A 17192-nucleotide genomic window follows, 5' to 3' on the forward strand; every position below is an offset into this window, starting at 1 on the left:
CTGACTTTAGCCAGAGAAAGTTCTCTGCCCATGTGAATAATCCAGTATAATCTCCCTATTTTAAGGTCCATAACCTTAATTAAAGTTATTTTGCCAAGTAAGGTAACATAACAGGTTCCAGGGATTAGGACATGGTTAGCATTGGGAGCCATCCTGCCAACCACGTATTTCCATTTATTTAGGTTCTTTCATTTCTTTATCAACGTTTTGTAAATTTCAACCGATTTTGCACATGTTTGGTTAGGCTTTTTAGCTAAGCATTTTATATTTTCTTTGAGTTATTGTAACCAGTATTTTTTTTTTTTTTTTTTTTTTTTTTTTTTTTTTTTTTGCTGTACGCGGGCCTCTCACTGCTGCAGCCTCTCCCATTGCGGAGCACAGGCTCCGGACGCGCAGGCTCAGCAGCCATGGCTCACGGGCCTAGCCGCTCCGCGGCATGTGGGATCCTGCCGGACCGGGGCACGAACCCGTGTCCCCTGCATCGGCAGGCGGACTCTCAACCACTGGACCACCAGGGAAGCCCTGTAACCAGTATTTTTAAAAGAAGATTCTTTCCAATTGCTCATTGCTAGTCTATAGTAATATGTTTAATTTTTGTGTGTTGACTACACATGATGTGATTTTGCTAAACATACTTATTTAGTTCCATTTTTTAATAGATTTCTTAGGATTTTCTATGTTGAAAATCATGTCATCTGTGAATAGCCTTATTGCACTGGGTAAGACTTCTAGAATCATGTTGAATAGTCCTGAGAATGGACTTCCTTGCCTTGCTCCTCATGTTAGTGGAACAACATTCAGTCTTTCAATATTAGATGTAATGTTAGCTGTAGGTTTTTTTTTTGTTTTTTTTTTTGTTTTTGCGGTACGCGGGCCTCTCACTGTCGTGGCCTCTCCCGTTGCCGCAGGCTCCGGACGCGCAGGCTCAGCGGCCATGGCTCATGGGCCCAGCTGCTTCGCGGCATGTGGGATCCTTCCAGACCGGGGCACGAACCCATGTCCCCTGCATCGGCAGGCGGACTCTCAACCACTGCGCCACCAGGGAAGACCAGCTGTAGGTTTTTTGTAGATGTTTTTTATCTATTTGAGGAAGTTCCCTTCTATTCTTAGTTTTCTGAGAGTTTTTATCGTGAATGGATATTGAATTTTGTCAGATATTGTTTCTGCATCAATTGATACGATCATGGGGTTTTTCTTCTTCAGACTTTAAAAATACTGAAACCAACCTTGAATTCCTGGGAGAAACTCTGCTTGGTTGTGGGATATCTGTCAATTTGTTTTCTTGTGCTGTCTGTGGTAGGTTTTGTAATCAGAGCAATATTGATCTCATTACGTAAATTGAGAACCGTTATGTCCTCTTTTATTTTCTGGAAGAAATTATGTAGAAGTGACATTATTAATCCTTAAAATGTTTGGTAGAATTCACCAGTGAAACCATCTGGAGCTTAGATATTTACTTTTTAGAAGGTTTCTACCTGCAAATACAATTTCTTCTAATAATATAGGGCCATTTAGATTGTCCATTTAATTTTGGGTGAATTTTGGTAATTTGTGGTTTTTAAGATGTTGGTCCATTTCATCTAAATTGTGGAATTTATGTGCCTAGAATTTTTAGTATTGCCTTATGACAGTTATAATGCCTGTGTAGTGAGGTACCCTCTTTCATTACTGATATTAGTGATATGTGTTATTCTTTCCTTGTTCGTTCTCCTGGTTAAAGGTTTAGCAATTTTATTGTTCTTTTCAAAGAACCAACTTTTGGTTTTATTATTTTTTTCTATGCTTATGTTATTTCTGATTTTAAAATCTTTGATCTCTACTCTTCATTATTTCCCTCATTTTGCTTGCTTGATTTAATTTTCTCTTCCTTTTGTAGGTTCTTAAGGTGAAAGATTAGATGATTTTCTTGAGATCTTTCTTCTTTTTATTGTGAGCTTTTAATACAGCAAATTTTTCTCTAAGCACTGCTTTAATTGCATCCCATGCATTTTGGTATGTTGGATTTTCAATTTTGTTCAATACAAAATGTTATCTAATCTCCCTTGAGATTATGTCTTTGTCTCATGGATTATTTAGAAGTATATCCCTTAATTTCTAAGTGTTTGGAGAATTTTCCTGTTATTTATGTATATTTATAGTTTAATTCTATGTTCAGAGAATGTACTTTGAATTCTTTAACATTTGTTAAGGTTTTATTTATGGTGCATAATATTGTGGTGAATGCTTATGTATACTTGAAAAGAATGTGCTAATTTTTCCTTTTTAGAATCCTCAAAAAGTTGCTCCATGCACTCTGTCCAGGTTTATAGTTACATTCATTAAGAAAGACAATGTGCCGTACGCTTACTTCATCTTACCCAGATTCAGAGCATTCTGTGTCACTTTGCTGAAACTTTGGTTTATTAATAAATATTAGATTCGGAAATATTCTGCACAAGAATTCTTTTTTGGTTCAAAAGCTATAAATTAGTTAAAAGATTGATGAAGAAAATAACTCCGATTTATTCTCTTTTTCTGTAAAATGGAGTAATTAATAACTTCTCCTGTGTCCTTCAAAAGCTTGTTTGTCATATCTTAGGTCGACATAGAAGCGAGACCCACTCAAACTTTATCAGAAAGTTAGAGAAAGGTAAAGGAAAGACCTAGATGGAATTAGGACGCAAGGAAGTGATTTGGCTGCAGGGCCAATTTGGGGATGACCATTTAGGGTTTGTGCCTTGATGTTTATGTCCAGGTATTCAGTGAGCAGGTAAAAGCAAAGGGTATCTGTCAACCAGGAATGAAGCAGATAAAGCTTCATGGTTGTAGGAGGTTAATCCAGCTTGGAGTAGGACCTTATAGGGAAAAAAATGCAGGCTCTTGGAACAGCGTACTGATAAGCACCAGGTTGAAGGGCCAAGCTCCAACCAGGTTGCTGGGATTCAAAGAGTGCCTATGATCTGATTGTGGAGCTGCATGTGGAATTAGGAAACTGATGGATGAATCCAGTCTTGTGGCCTTGTGAATGCGGTTGTACAGAAGGAAGGCTGAGCAAATGGTGATCCAGAGGTAATACTAGCCTTGGGGTAGCAAACCTAGTTTCAGCCTGTTATCTCCTGGCTCAGTGAGAAAATCTAGTGGTCAGGGCTGACCCAGGGGTAAGGAAATCTTGAAGCTTAATAACCCTAGAGAATGCAGACACTAGAAATATTGATTTGCTAGGATAGATGTTAAAGTATATGATAACAATCATTATTAACATCATGGGTTTTTTTTTAAAGGTTTTTTTCATGTGGACCATTTTTAAAGTCTTTATTGAATTTATTAAATGATTGCTTCTCTTTTATGTTTTTTGGCTGCAAGGCATGTGGGATCTTAGATCCCTGACCAGGGATCGAACCCGCACCCCCTGCGTTGGAAGGCAAAGTCTTAACCACTGGACCGCCTGGGAAGTCCCAACATTATGTTGATTGCATAGAACTAATTATGTATTTGAAACTTCTTGCTAGATGGTACAGACATTATACTAGGAAACAATGGCATTAAATATGAGAGAAGTACTAATATCTAAGGGGAAGTGCAAAAATGATCATATCGTAAATAAAATGGATAATGCAGGGAAGGCTGACTTGGGAATTTATTATATGTAGGTTCCAATCATCTGAAGCAAGGGCAGGGGCTGTTAAACCCCATCACAATAATCTAAAACTAGGTAGTACTTCAGAACATGAGAAACCATGCATTATTAGACAGATTCCCTTGCTTTTCTGACAGTTTCTTCATGTCTGAAAATACCCAGTGCCCCCTCCCCACAAGAAATAAGAATCAAAAGTGTATTACCGGACTTCCCTGGTGGTCCAGTGGTTAAGATTCCGTGCTTCCACTGCAGGGAATACGATGGGTTCTATCCCTGGTCGGGGAAGTTCTGTGTGCTTTGCCGTGCAGCCAAAAAAGAAAAAAAAAAGGTTAAATGAATCAGTCTTCCCAGAGAGGTTTCAGACCAGACACTAACATTGATACCTTCAGTCTGTCAAAACCAGCCTGCACAATCACATTTTCTTTTCAGTCTGCTTTATTCTAATTCATCACAGGGCAGGACTGACCCTGGATTTGTGTTTGCACACAAGTTAGATCAGCTTTATCTTGGTGACCTGACTCCTTGCTTCCTCAAGTATAATCCAGTTACTCATGGAATTATCAATTAAGACTCTCAATCACATTAATTAGAATGTCTTCTAAGTGTTGCCGTAGGAGCTCAGAAGCTTATAAACAGGCAAATTGGGAAAATCTAGAGGTGTGAGTCTTTTTTTTTTAATAGCCAAAAGCAATTTGGAAGGCTGGAGTGCCTTAGCATAGCTGAGTACTGGAACTGAGATTACCCTGCCCTGAATCGGCAGTTAAATGTCCGGTTGCTCTCTGTTGACAAGGATTATACAGAATGATTAATTACTTTTATTAATGACTTGGATGAGGACATAGGTAGAATGTCGATCAAGTTCTTAGATGACACAGAACTATGAGGATAACAATTATTGTGATGACTCAGGAGCCACAGTGATTATAAGACAGAATTTAGTGGCGATCCATCCAATATGTGCCTGGAAGAATGCTCTCCATATGGCATAATTTGATGATCATATCATTCCTCTAATCAGAAAATTTCAGTGATTCCCTATTTTCTGTTTAAATGAAATCGTAAGTTCTTAGCCTACTGTTCAAGACCTTGCAATATTCTGATCCTAAAACCCCCTGCTTTCCAACAAAATCTTCTATAGTTCTTTTTCTAATACCCTGTGCTTGAGTCAAGCTGAATTATTTATAGACTATTTCCTATTTATGTTCCATGCTTTCCTCTTTGAGCATTGTTCTCCACTGAGTTTCTTTTCCCCACATTTTTCTTCTGCCTCAATTCTAAATTTCCCAACCAGTTCTTGCTCAGTTCAAAGCTACCTCTTGGGTTTAGTCTTCTTTGACTGCCTTAGCTGGAGTAATCTCTTTCTTTGGCTAATCTTCAATAGCGGTTATTGGCCCCTCTCTGACTATTTTTACCACATTACTTTGTGTTGCAGTTATTTCTTGTACACATTTTAAGTCCCTGCTAGAGTCTGCTTAGCGCTAGAACTTCCGATAAATCTTTGAATATCCTAGAGTGCCTCTGCATGTATATTATTCAAAGTTGCTTTTGCTGCAGTGGTTTGCATGTGGTTTATCTCCTCTACTGGGGGTAACAGCCCTGCATCTTGCTTGCCAGTGACCCCTGTGATTATATCATAGCAACTTGTGAACAGAAAGTGTTCAATACATGTTTTATTGAATTAATGAATGACTAATGGAGAGAACTCCCTAAGTTAATGGTATAAGAACTGGAAGGGAATGGTAGCGTTAAGAAAGAGACATTTAATTTCTGAGATAAAATAGTTGTTTAAGATATAATATACTCTCCTGTGATTTGTGTGCAATCATGCTAAAGAAGAAGAACAGTAGAGATTTTGGTGATGTGTGGTCAAGAGAGGTGACCGATGTTGGAAACTTGCATTGTCCTTTAAAGTGACCACACACTCTGGATTGCTTGGACAGTACCGTTTTGGACTGTACCTTTTGGTACTGTCCAAAAGGTACCTTTTGTTTCAGTGTAGTGCTCTTCAAAATGTCCCATTTCAAATGCTGTTAATATTACCCTGCTTATTAAATATCCCTTTGACCTTTTTAGACTACTGGGTTCCTGTGGTTGTGAAACTTGTGACATAGGCTAACGTTTAGGATAACAGACTTGTAGTTTTCCAGGTGTGGATATAAATCTCATCTCTGTCACCTACTAGAAATATGGCCTGGACAAGTTACCAAGACCAATGTAAGCACCCAGTATGGCTGTTGTGTTCAAAACAGAGAGTGGAAGTCTTAAGTATGGAATTTATCAGTAATATTCAGGTTTCAGTATTTATAACCCCACAGCAGTTTTATCGGGGGCCAGATATGTCTAGAGTAGTAGGGAAAGAAATATTTCACAGAGTTGTTAAATCTCCAGCCCTTCTGCATTAAAGATCACACAACCAAATATAAGGGCATCGTTCTTTCTAGTTGGCTGTTTCAGCTGGTTATCAACAGAAAGGCTAAAGATCACAGAAATTGGAATTCAGCCTCATCATTCGTCTCTTCGAATGAGAAGATAAGAGCAGGCACAGCAGGGCATGAGGATTATACATTTCCCCTTACTATAAATTCAGAGTATGGTCGACTGCAAACCAAGTCTGAATCCAGTCTTTGTAGACTTTCTATTCATCACTAAGAAGGAAAACTGTCTGGATTATAAAATATTTCCAATTGGGAATAAACAAGAGAATATGATGAAGGGTAATAAGAACAAACTCATCTACCAGAAATTCAACTCTGATGAAAAAAATCCAAAAAAATATTTTTTTAGTAGGCAGTTAGAGTTCAGTGATTAAGAGGCCGTTCTAGAGCCAGGCTACTGGAATTTGATCATTACTCTACCACTTTCTAGCCACAGGTTCTTGGGTATGTTATTTACACGTGTCTCAGTTTTCTTATCTGCAATATGGGGATGAAAAAAGCCTATCTTACTGGTTGGTTCTGACAATTAAGTGTGTTAATATTGTAAAATTCTTAGAACAGTTCCTAGTCAATAGTCAGCATGCATATGTACGAATATTATTTAAGCACTTGAGAGTAATAAGTACTCTCCTTACCTCTGTATTTATATTGACAGGATGGGACTTCTGTGGTGTGTAATGAGTCTCTACTTCTATGGGATCCTGCAAAGTGATGCCTCAGGTAAGTGAATGTCTTTTGACAATCTATTAAAATGCAACTCACACATAGGGTAATGTCTCAAGTCTTTCTGAAAATGAGTTAAGAGAACATAACGTTGTTTATTTCCACTGACTTCTTTGGTAACATGGAATCTTATATTTGACAGAATTATAGAATTTTGGTGCCGGGAGGAACTACTGATATCTTTCGTCTTCATGGAACAAAGTGCACTGGGGGGAGTGCACTTTCTAATTATAGGAATTTTCCATCACCTTCACATCCAAGCCAACTAGAATCCTATTTCTTCCCCTTACCTCAGGTCCTATGGGAAAAGAAATGACAGTGATGGTAGTATGACCCTGTTTTCCAAACTTGAGCCAGTGGTGGAGAAAGCCTCAGTGGTACCAGTCCACTGATACCTTATAGAAACAAGTAGATAAAGATGGGGTTTTGTCTACTGCTTCCATATAGGAAAGAAAGAACCGGTCATTAGGCTCATTCTTTCTTTGGATGTTGCTTCATAAGCATAAGAAGAGTCAGCCAAAATCTTTACTGAGTTTAAATAACCAAACTCAGTTATCATGGACTTGGATCATATGACCTCAGAGTTACAGGGGACTTGAAAGTCTGTCCTTGCAGGTCTCGTCTCATCTTCAGAGGTACTGCTCAGAACCATTCTATGGTACCTCTAACTAGTGATCATCGAATTTTAGCCCATTATGTCTTTGGACTGATCAAATTCTTAGAAATTTTTTAGTACATATAACTGAAATTTGTCTCATCATATCCATATATTTCTTTGGTTCAACTACTGGATTTAAATAGAAAATACCTAATCCCATGATTCTCTAATTTTAATTCAGGGAACTAAGGTATCTTCATTTAAAAAAAAGCTTGCCATGTATAATTTCCCTGAAGACCATGGACCATACTTTGAATATCATTGCTTTATTTCCTCTTCTATGTGACAGGCTGTCAGAGATGTTAAAACAGTGGTCATAAAACCATGACCATGTTGTCCAATACATGCCTTCAACTGTTCTTCACATGGCATGGATTTGAGCCCTCCTACCATCCTGAAGATCTTTTCTGGGTGTGTTTCAGTTTTGCTACACCACTTAAGGCATTTTATTGGAAACCAATGATAGCACTAAAGGAGGGGTATAATTAGGACAGAGTACAGCTCAAAGCCAAGAGAAGGAGCGATAACTTCTAACCTTGTTGGCCCTTGGAGGCTTCACAGAGGAAAAGATATATTATAAGCAGAGCTGATATTCAGCTGGGATGCACTAGTGTACAACTCTACTGGCTGTTTAGACCAGCATCTGTCCTGCTTGAGTGAGTGTCCCATTTGACTGGCCGGTGTCCTGATGTCCTGGTTTTTAAATATGCTGAATATAACGCCTGATTGTTGTTTGTTCTTATTTGATTTAGTTCTATCCTTGACTGATATCTTCTTACAGAGGCCTTCCTTAACCATCTTAACTAAAATAGCCCTGTCAATCACTCTCTATTCCTCTATCCTGCTTTAGTTTTCTTCATAACACTCATTATTTCTTGACACTATATTAACTCTTTCTTTTTTCTCCTCCTCCTTTTCTTCTCCTTCCCTTCCACCTTCTTCCTTTTCTTTTTCCTCCCCAACCCCCATCCTCCTCTCCTTTCTTTCCTTCTCTTTCCCTCCTTTTCATCCATCCCTCCCTATTTCTCTGTTTTTAAGCTCCCTAAGGACAGGGACTTGTCCATTTTGTTTGTTACCCAAACACTTGGAGTAAAGATTGACATATAGACAGAATAGGAACTCAACTTTTATATTTATACATATATATGCATATATCTACAAATACATATATGTAAAATGGATGAAAAAGTGTTTCACATCCTTTTTTGCCCAGATTGGTTAATTTTATAATGGAACTTGTTTGGATTCATGCCGGCAATTCATCAATGTGGTTTTATGTTCCCACCTTGAAGGAAAAGGGGGAGATGACCTTGTTCCTCTTGTTAGAGATCAATGAAGTTTCAGAAGTTAGTGGTTGGTTAGTGCTGGTGCCTCCCTACTGGTCCTGGCCGCGTTGTTTTCTGAATGACTTTTACTGTAATCCATCCAACGGGCCCCCACCCCACCCCCTCAAATGTTGTTGGAAAATGAGATTTCTACCCAGGAACTGACTCATAATTCTGCTAGGGAAGCTGATTTCTTGAATAAGATTAGTTCTCATACCAGCCCCATTGAGTCACCATGGGAGCAGGAAACATGTTGTAATGCCCTCAGCCCATCTGGCCCATGTTTATTTGCCTTCCTTATGAAAAGGTATATTGTGTCTGTGTCAGTGATGTACTTCCTAGTTGGAGGGAGAGGAACAAAAAGGAAGTGTTGTTGACAAAAATAAAAGGGGCAACTGGCTCTGGGCTATGAGAGGAAAAAGGGATCAATGCACATACTGGGGGATCAACCAACCTCTCGTGCATATGCCTCTTACAACGAGGTAGATGACAGTAGACTGGTTGGTCTTTCATGAGGCTCTTTTTGTGCTTTAGGTACCCATGTTAATGGAACCACAAGATTGATGTGAGGAACAAAGGAGAAATAGCTTTAAAACCCTAAAGCTCTGTACACACATATGATATTAGTAAGAGTTTTGTCTTGTTGCTCTGGACCCCTCCATGTGGACCCTTCTCTTAAGGAAAGCCCACAATTTTAAAAAAGAATCATAACAACATAAGAGCTTTATTTCTATGGGGTGCATTCCAGTGCAGTGAACTGGTCTTCAAGGCACACAATTCTGACTAGAGAACATAGTCTTTCTATAGCAGTACAGTGGTGTCCATCTTCACTCAGGAACCTGGCAGCAACATTTCATCTCCAGTGGTGATAAAAGCAAATAATCAAAAAACAACATTTACTTTCTTTTAAGGAATTAAAGCTTGGATAATTATAATAGTGATAATATAATTAATGTGGTATAGTGGTGATAATAAAGCTTCCTTTGCTGAAATAAAATTCTCTTTGAATTTTACATGTTCTGTGTCATTTAGTTCTCACACCCAAAACAGAGCAGTCAGGGTATTTCTTATTTGGATAAGAAAATTAGGATCAAAGTGGCTAAGTGAGCTGCCCAAAGTTAAACAGCTAATACTTAACACATCTGTGACTTCAACTAGTTCCTCAGTTCCCAAGATGCATGTTACTTTTACTAAATGCATTCCCTTTGCACTCTACTGGCAGATAAATAATTCAGAAAAAAATATTAAGATCCAAGGGGTCACGGGTTTCGCTAACTGTTAAAGAACCACTCAGTAATATATTTCTGTGTTTTCTAGATAAGAAGTATCTTTACTCCCCCTGCCCCCTCACTTAAGGTGCACCCCCCGCACCACCATTGCAGTGATTTTCCCCCAGGAAGCAAATCACTGTAGTGTAAGCTCAAAAGTCAATATTCCTGTTTTTGCTTATTATAGAATTAAACATTTCTAATACTAAACTCAAAGAAGTGCTCCTCTGCAAGAATCCCAAAAGCAAACTTTGACTTGTCACACATTTCTCTTTTGGTGTGTTTCATTGGCAACATGTTAAAAAGTTGAATTGTTTAAGCTGCCTTTAGAGTAGAAATAAACATTTGGAACTTGTGATTCCAAGTTGGGGAGGTAGTTAGAATGGCACCATGTATAATATGGTGAATTTAAAAACTACTGCCATACCAAAATTATTTGCTACACAGTCCACATAAAAAATGATAGCAATGAATTTTCTTTCCCAAAGGCATGCGCGCGCGCGCGCGCGCGCACACACACACACACACACAGAGCTCTTTGAATACAGCTTTTTATTTCAAAGTCAACAAACAGTTGACTGTGTGCCAGGTGCAGGGCTAGATTTCACTCACATTATCATTAACTTCACAGAAAACACTGTGATGCGGATGGGGTGTAGGTATTCTTATCCCCGTCTTATAGTTTAGGAAATGTAAAGCCAGGGAGTGGTCTCAGTTAACAGTACTCATGATAAGGTTTCGAAGGCTGCCTTCCCTCCAAAAGCAGAGCTCTTTCTTTTATACAGCATTACCTACCCTTAGGGCTTTCTTCTACTAACGGAGGTAAGATCCCCTTATTTCTTTATCATTATTTTTAAGAAATTTGCAGAGGGTGGAAATAATCGCGTGGCTTATTGAGAGTGAATTACGCTATGTAAAATAAATAAAAACATTGTGGCTTACCAGGAATCAAGAGACACTGGTTCAAGTTCTGACTGTTTCACTTCGTGAGCTGGTTAATGACATTAAAGTCATTTAATCATTCTGTTTCACTGTGTCCCTGCATATAAACCAAAACAACCAACCAACTAACAACAGCAAAATAACCATCCAACCAGCTAAAGCAACAACAGCAAAACCTCAACCAATTCTTCCTTCTTGCTTTTTTATTAAAGAGCATTATGGGTTGTCTTGTACACCATGGACATACTCAGGGTACACTCTTCCTATTATTTAATTATTTCTAATGACAAGTGTTTATCTTACAATGATTTCAGTTTATTCTAAAGGTCATGTGTTTGACCATTTCATACTGTAGAAACCAGGGTGAATAAAGGAAGATTCTTATTGTAAGTATCTTACAGTAAAATTTGAAAGAAAGAAGAGAAAATAAATACCAAACAAAATTGCATAAGACGGCAGAGAAAGTTATTAGTCCTGTAGGGTGGTACTGAGGACAACTTCTTAATCAAACAACGACTGCTCTTTTCTAGGAGAAAATATATCTCTTATTTGGGAACAGAATAGTTCAGTTCAGCTGAATTCAGGGTTAGTGTGAAGGTGTTTAGAAGCCAAGCTGGAAAGGTAAGTTAGGAACAGATTGTGGAGGACAGGAATCCTTGCAGGTGAAGGGAATATTTGTGTTTAATGTATTTTAGACATAGTTGGCTAGCTCTTTTTTTTTTTTTTTTTTTGGTCTTTCTTCTACAAGGATCTATAATATTTTAATGCTGTGAAATGGTTCTTTCAGCTTTTGCTAAAGATTCAATTTGTTGCCAGCACCAGTGGCCTCATGTTATTTGAATATGCTCTTTGAAAAACTCCATACTTGGATCTACTTGTGACATTCAGTCCTGTCTCTGTTGCTCATGGCTGGTCATCCTGAACACACTTCCTTTCTATGCAATTTAGTCCAAACATTTGAAGAATGTGTGAAGAATATAGTTTCATTTTATTCTTAGACCTAAAGGTCATTGGAATTATAACATTCACCCTGATGTCCTATAAATGTTTCTATGTTTCTTCTTCGGAGCAGGTATCTTCACTTTTTTTTTTTTTTTTTTTTTTGAGCTGCATTGAAAGACACTGATGTTTATTTTTGAGTTACTTGTACTTCCCAAGGGTGGGTATTGAAAAGAGATTTGAGTACCACAATTTATTGGCCTGATGCTAGCTTTGCAGTTATAAATTCTCTAGAAAGGCTTCTTGTATCACAGCGATAATTCTATGTTTAGAAAAATGACCTGATTCTTCCATAACATGTGTGAGTTAAGAGAAGCCGCTATCTTTGCAGGGAATACATGGGTGTATATGGTTATAAGTGACAATATCTGGCTTATAAGACAGTCTTCTGCACTTTGAATCGCCTTTGTTTCTGTGTTCCCCCCTCCCCAATATTTGTTTCTGCCATATTGAGATGAGCTTTATAGAACCAGATGACCATCTGATTATCAGTGACTCACTCCTGGGCTAGTTCTCACTCCTTTTATTTCACTACTTTAAAAATTCCTTTTCTATTTAGTTGATGAACTTCTTTAAAAAATAAAATATATATCTACCCTTGAGATAACAACACAATAATGACTTTATTCTAAAATCCACTAGGTGCTGCAATCACTCATTTATTTTTGAGGGACAGAGAGAAAATGGATACATTTTATAAATAATATGAGAACCTCAGTCAATAACTTCAAGTACCTGCCATCCAAACCTATAAAAGCAATATACAGAATTGCCTTCCTTTGTCTTTCTCAGTTTTAGAGGCAGTAGGAATAATGAAAATACAAGGTGGCTGAGAAAATAAGAGAAAAGAGACACAGTAATCACACACTTGGTAATCTAGACTTGACTGAGTTCTGTTGTTTTCATGAATTTCATTTCTCCTTCTGCCACCAGAATCAAAACTCTTGGTAAAGCTGTACATTATTGGGAAATAAATACCACTTTCCTACGGTGTTTGTCAGTAGTGTCTGGAATAATAGTTTAAGGCTCTTTGCCCATCATCTCATTGTTTTGTTTTACTTCCGAGATACTTTCACATTTTTTGAAGTACTCCTTGAGGTATGCAGAAGTGTCCATTTTGGTATATAAACCAAGGTACTGATGTTTGCATTTTTCCCATAACTTATATAACAGAACATTGTGGTCCTTTTAAAGTCTGGGCTTTCCATGCCAGCGAGAAGGACCAACCGAAGAGTATTTGCCAACTATGCTTCCTCCGTGGAACCTGTGTAGATATTCAAGGGGAAGGAAACGGAGAGGCCATCCATCAGTTACTCGTAGCTTTTCTATATAAACGTAACTCTTTATTAATATAATACCGTGGATTTTATTTGATTCTTAATTGCTTGCATACAACTATAGTTGAAATATAGGACTCTATTATTGTTAAAGCAAACACAGATATACAAATTGTTTTTCCCAAGCAGATCTCAACCATTATCAGCCATTATTTAGCATAGCTTTGTTTGCTCTTTTTTACTTTGGGAAGAAACCTTTAATCCTTCACCATGGACTTGTTTGCTGTTTAAACACATTACACCTAATAGCTTAAATTGATGCACCTGAGTTAATTCTGTCCTTCCCTAGATCCTCTGGGACTTCAGACTGCCCCAAAGGTCTCTTAATGAACTAATTTTTGCTTTTCAGATAGAAAGCATTACTTTTATCTTCATAGTTTTCTAATTTGCTTTGGACTCTTTGATCTATTTGGTCCCCTGAGGAGAACAGAATTTCTCTTATGCAAGAATTTTTCACATCCATGGCTTGCTTCTAAATGTCTTTTCAGCACTTTTAAATTGTCCACTCAAGGTAAAGGAAAATAAAGAGAAGGAGTGGGGGTGAGGAGAGAAGAAGAAAGAAAAAGGAGAGAGGAAGAAAGAGAAGAGATAGTGATAGAGATAGAGACAGGGTGAGAGAGAGGGAGATACAAAGAGAAAGATAGAGGAGATACAGAGTCTTTCCACAGAGGGACTTTGCTGCATTTGATGCAAACCCAGGAATATACTTTTTCAGATCATTAAAAAAAAAACTTTTTTAAGTACCACCGTTAAATACTCTCTTTTTTTAACTGAACTTTGCATTGGATGGTATCCTTTTAGAACAGTTCGGTTTTGTTTTGTTTACCTTCCAACTCTTTCCTTTCTTCCTAGTATGTTAAAATGATGAGCTGAAATAGAAGCCTTAAGTATTATAGAAGTTTCCTTGTATCTAGTGTACCTCTAGCCAAGAGAGCCATCAGCATCTTCAGGATACTTGTATTATGAAGGAAGTATACAGCAGAGATGGTGGAGGCGTAGAGCTGTGCATGGCCTTCATGATTCTGAAGGGAGAGGAGATGGCAGGCAAGAGTGCGCCCTTATGCACTCTGCATACGTAAGATGTAGGGCAGAAGCAATCTGCTGGTTGCAACTGACACTGAGCTGTAAACTGTCTTTCCTTTTAGCAATGTATTGCTGGAGGCTCAGTAGAAACCCAGCTTGTATTTAGGTCTAAGAGGAGGGTGTAGCTTTGTTTGGAGGATAATTGAAATAATGGAAAGTGTGAATATAGCAATTAATAAATGGAAGTGTTGGAGGAGTCCCTCCCACTACATACAATATTCTTCATGAGATGCTAAGCAGGATTTCAGGAAGAAAGTGAAGACAGGGTCTTTGTTCCTGGGTTGCTTTATTAAAGCAAGCTCTTAGTTATCTCACCTTTATTACTCTAAATATCCTGTTATTAAAAAATGTTCTTCCTCTTATCTACAATGCAGTGATAGTTGATGACTGCAAAATAGCCATGAAGCATTATACAATACTGAATTTTTTTAATGACTAAAGGAAGATCATGTTAAGCTAAGCATGACTTTAAATATCTTTTATTCTAATTCTCTTTAAATTGGTAATAACTATATAGTGGAATGTGCATGTGTGTGTGTGTATAATAAAAAAAGAAGGAGGTGAATGAAATAACATTAATTGAATCAGGGAGTAGTGTTTGTGTGCGTGTGTGTGTCTGTGTGTGTGTATTAATATAAAATATTGCATAAATTTCTGAAGAGCCTCATAAGATAGAAATAGATGTTTTCATCTGTCTTTACCAGTGAGGAACTCCACATTCAGAAAGGTGAATTAAAAAGCTAAATTAACAGCTTACTATAGCTATTATAAGTAGTAAAACTTGTCTACCTGATTGACTTTAAAATACATGCTATTCGCTCAATACCACACTGCCACTGAATTCTTTATGATTAAAACTCTTCTCTTTCTAAATATGCCAACCAAAGCTATCAATAATTGATGATACAGAGCACACACATTTGAAAGGAAACATTCAACCAATTAAAAAAACAGAGAACATAGGATGTAATTTTTCATGTTGCGAATACTATTTCAAATTGACTTGTTCCAAGCTTCCTGAAACATATACAGTGTACTACAATTGTGTACATTAGATAACATACATTTTTCCAAGGTTATAAAAAATTTCTTAAGGGAAAGCAGTTCTTAACAAGATTGCAGATGGATGAAGGAACAGTGGTTCAGTGCAGATGCAGCGGGTTTGAGTGGAATGGGAAGCTGTTGACTTCAGTATGTGGCAAGGTTGCTTTGGCGTTATTCATTTGGCTTCCCCTGTGGCTAACTCAGAGATATTGACTGTAACTCCCTGTCTTCTCCTTCTTCTCCAACTACAGAGGTTCCGTCCCTCTTGCTAGGTGTCTAGGGACTTTGTAAATGATGTTTACCTGTGGCTCAGAATTTTTTTGGTTCCCAACAGTGTATAGCTTTAGAAAATAATTTTCAGTCAAAAAATGCCAGGTTTTTGGGTTTTTTTGCTAGCCTTTGGCGGTGACTGGGTGTGAATTTTGAAATTTGATGGTGGATTTACTGCACGTTCCATTTTATTTCTGGTGGGGCTGGAATGTTTCATCTTTTTCAGAAACTATCGTGTGTGCGTGTGTGTGTGTGTGTGTGTGTGTGTGTGTGTGTGTGTGTGTGTGTTGGAGGACAGAGGGAACAAACATACCCACTGAACTGAGAAGGCATCTTGAGGCTGAAAAATGGGGCAGGCAGCTCCATATAATCAGTGGATCCGTTTCTTATAAGTAACTTACAAGGTGGGATCAGGTTTGGGTGGACAAGTATTCAGAAGCATTCACAGCTGCTCTCTGCACCACCGAGGGGTTATAGTTAACCTAGGGTATGGAGTTAGGTCATTGGAAACAGGACATGCATTCCTAAGTCAAAATTCATGAATGGGTAACTAGTCTTGTGGGTTCCATGAATACGTCAGCAAAGGTTTTCATCATTGTGTGGGGACTAACAGAGCATAGAGGCCACCTGGTCCTAATAATTATGAAGCAATATCTATTAACTACAAAGCCTTTGACTACAGAGAAGTGACTCACTGTACAGTACAGTCCTGGGTAGGGTCAGCGAAGGACAGGAGAACCTGTAAGGGCCAGAATGGCGTCAGTTATGCCAACAGCCAAACACTGTGGCAATAAAACTGCTAGAATAACTGTTATCTGGATTCAGCAAGTGCGCAAAAGTTTGGACAGGGGGCATTATCCCCGATCCATACCCAGTGCAAACTCTCCAGAATCACAAACCTGAAAAAGTGTTCAGGTTTAATGCACAAGTCCTCTTTAATCCCAGGGAAATCTGTGTTTTCATAGGCTAGTTATCCATTTTAAAGCATGCAATACTTTTATCACAGAAGGATAAGTATTTCCCTCCTGTTTTGAAAATGTACCTTTGTGACGTAATAGAAACAGGTCAAACATCTACATGACGTCCATATCTAGGGTAGGTGGTCCTTCATGACTAGATGTGGAACCCAGCTCAGCAGATGTTTCCTGGGCATCTGTACCACAGGGGATGTAAAGAAGATTAAGACACTTTGCATTCATTCATAGTCTATCAGTATGTGATATACACTGTGCTTGCCTGTATTTATTGGTAAACAAGACAGAAATGGTGTCTGCCATCATGGAGCTTAGTCTTGGGGAGGCTGTAGGACAGAAGAAAATAAATAAATAAACACATTTTTAAAAAGTGAAGATTATCTATAGGGCATTATACTGATGGAAAATAATAGGACAATACTCCCATTGTTGGGTGGTTGAGAAAATCTATTTGAGAAGATGACATATTCTATTGAGAAGTGAAGGAAAGAAGGACCACCATGCAAAGCAGAGAGAAG

The 17192-nt window shown here is 38.1% G+C and overlaps 1 protein-coding gene across 3 annotated transcripts in view; it reads left to right on the forward strand.

The window, feature by feature from the left end:
* IL1RAP (interleukin 1 receptor accessory protein) overlaps positions 1-17192 on the forward strand; it is a 124856-nt gene that overhangs the window by 37303 nt on the left and 70361 nt on the right. For all 3 annotated transcript variants that reach the window (XM_004278753.4, XM_033403711.2, XM_033403709.2), the window contains exon 2: positions 6707-6771. In XM_004278753.4, coding sequence (XP_004278801.1) covers positions 6708-6771 — 64 coding nt within the window. In that variant the 5' untranslated portion in view covers position 6707. The remainder of the gene's footprint in view (positions 1-6706; positions 6772-17192) is intronic.

The sequence above is a fragment of the Orcinus orca genome, chromosome 5, assembly GCF_937001465.1.
Source record: "Orcinus orca chromosome 5, mOrcOrc1.1, whole genome shotgun sequence".
In the NCBI taxonomy this organism is placed as follows: Eukaryota; Metazoa; Chordata; class Mammalia; order Artiodactyla; family Delphinidae; genus Orcinus; species Orcinus orca.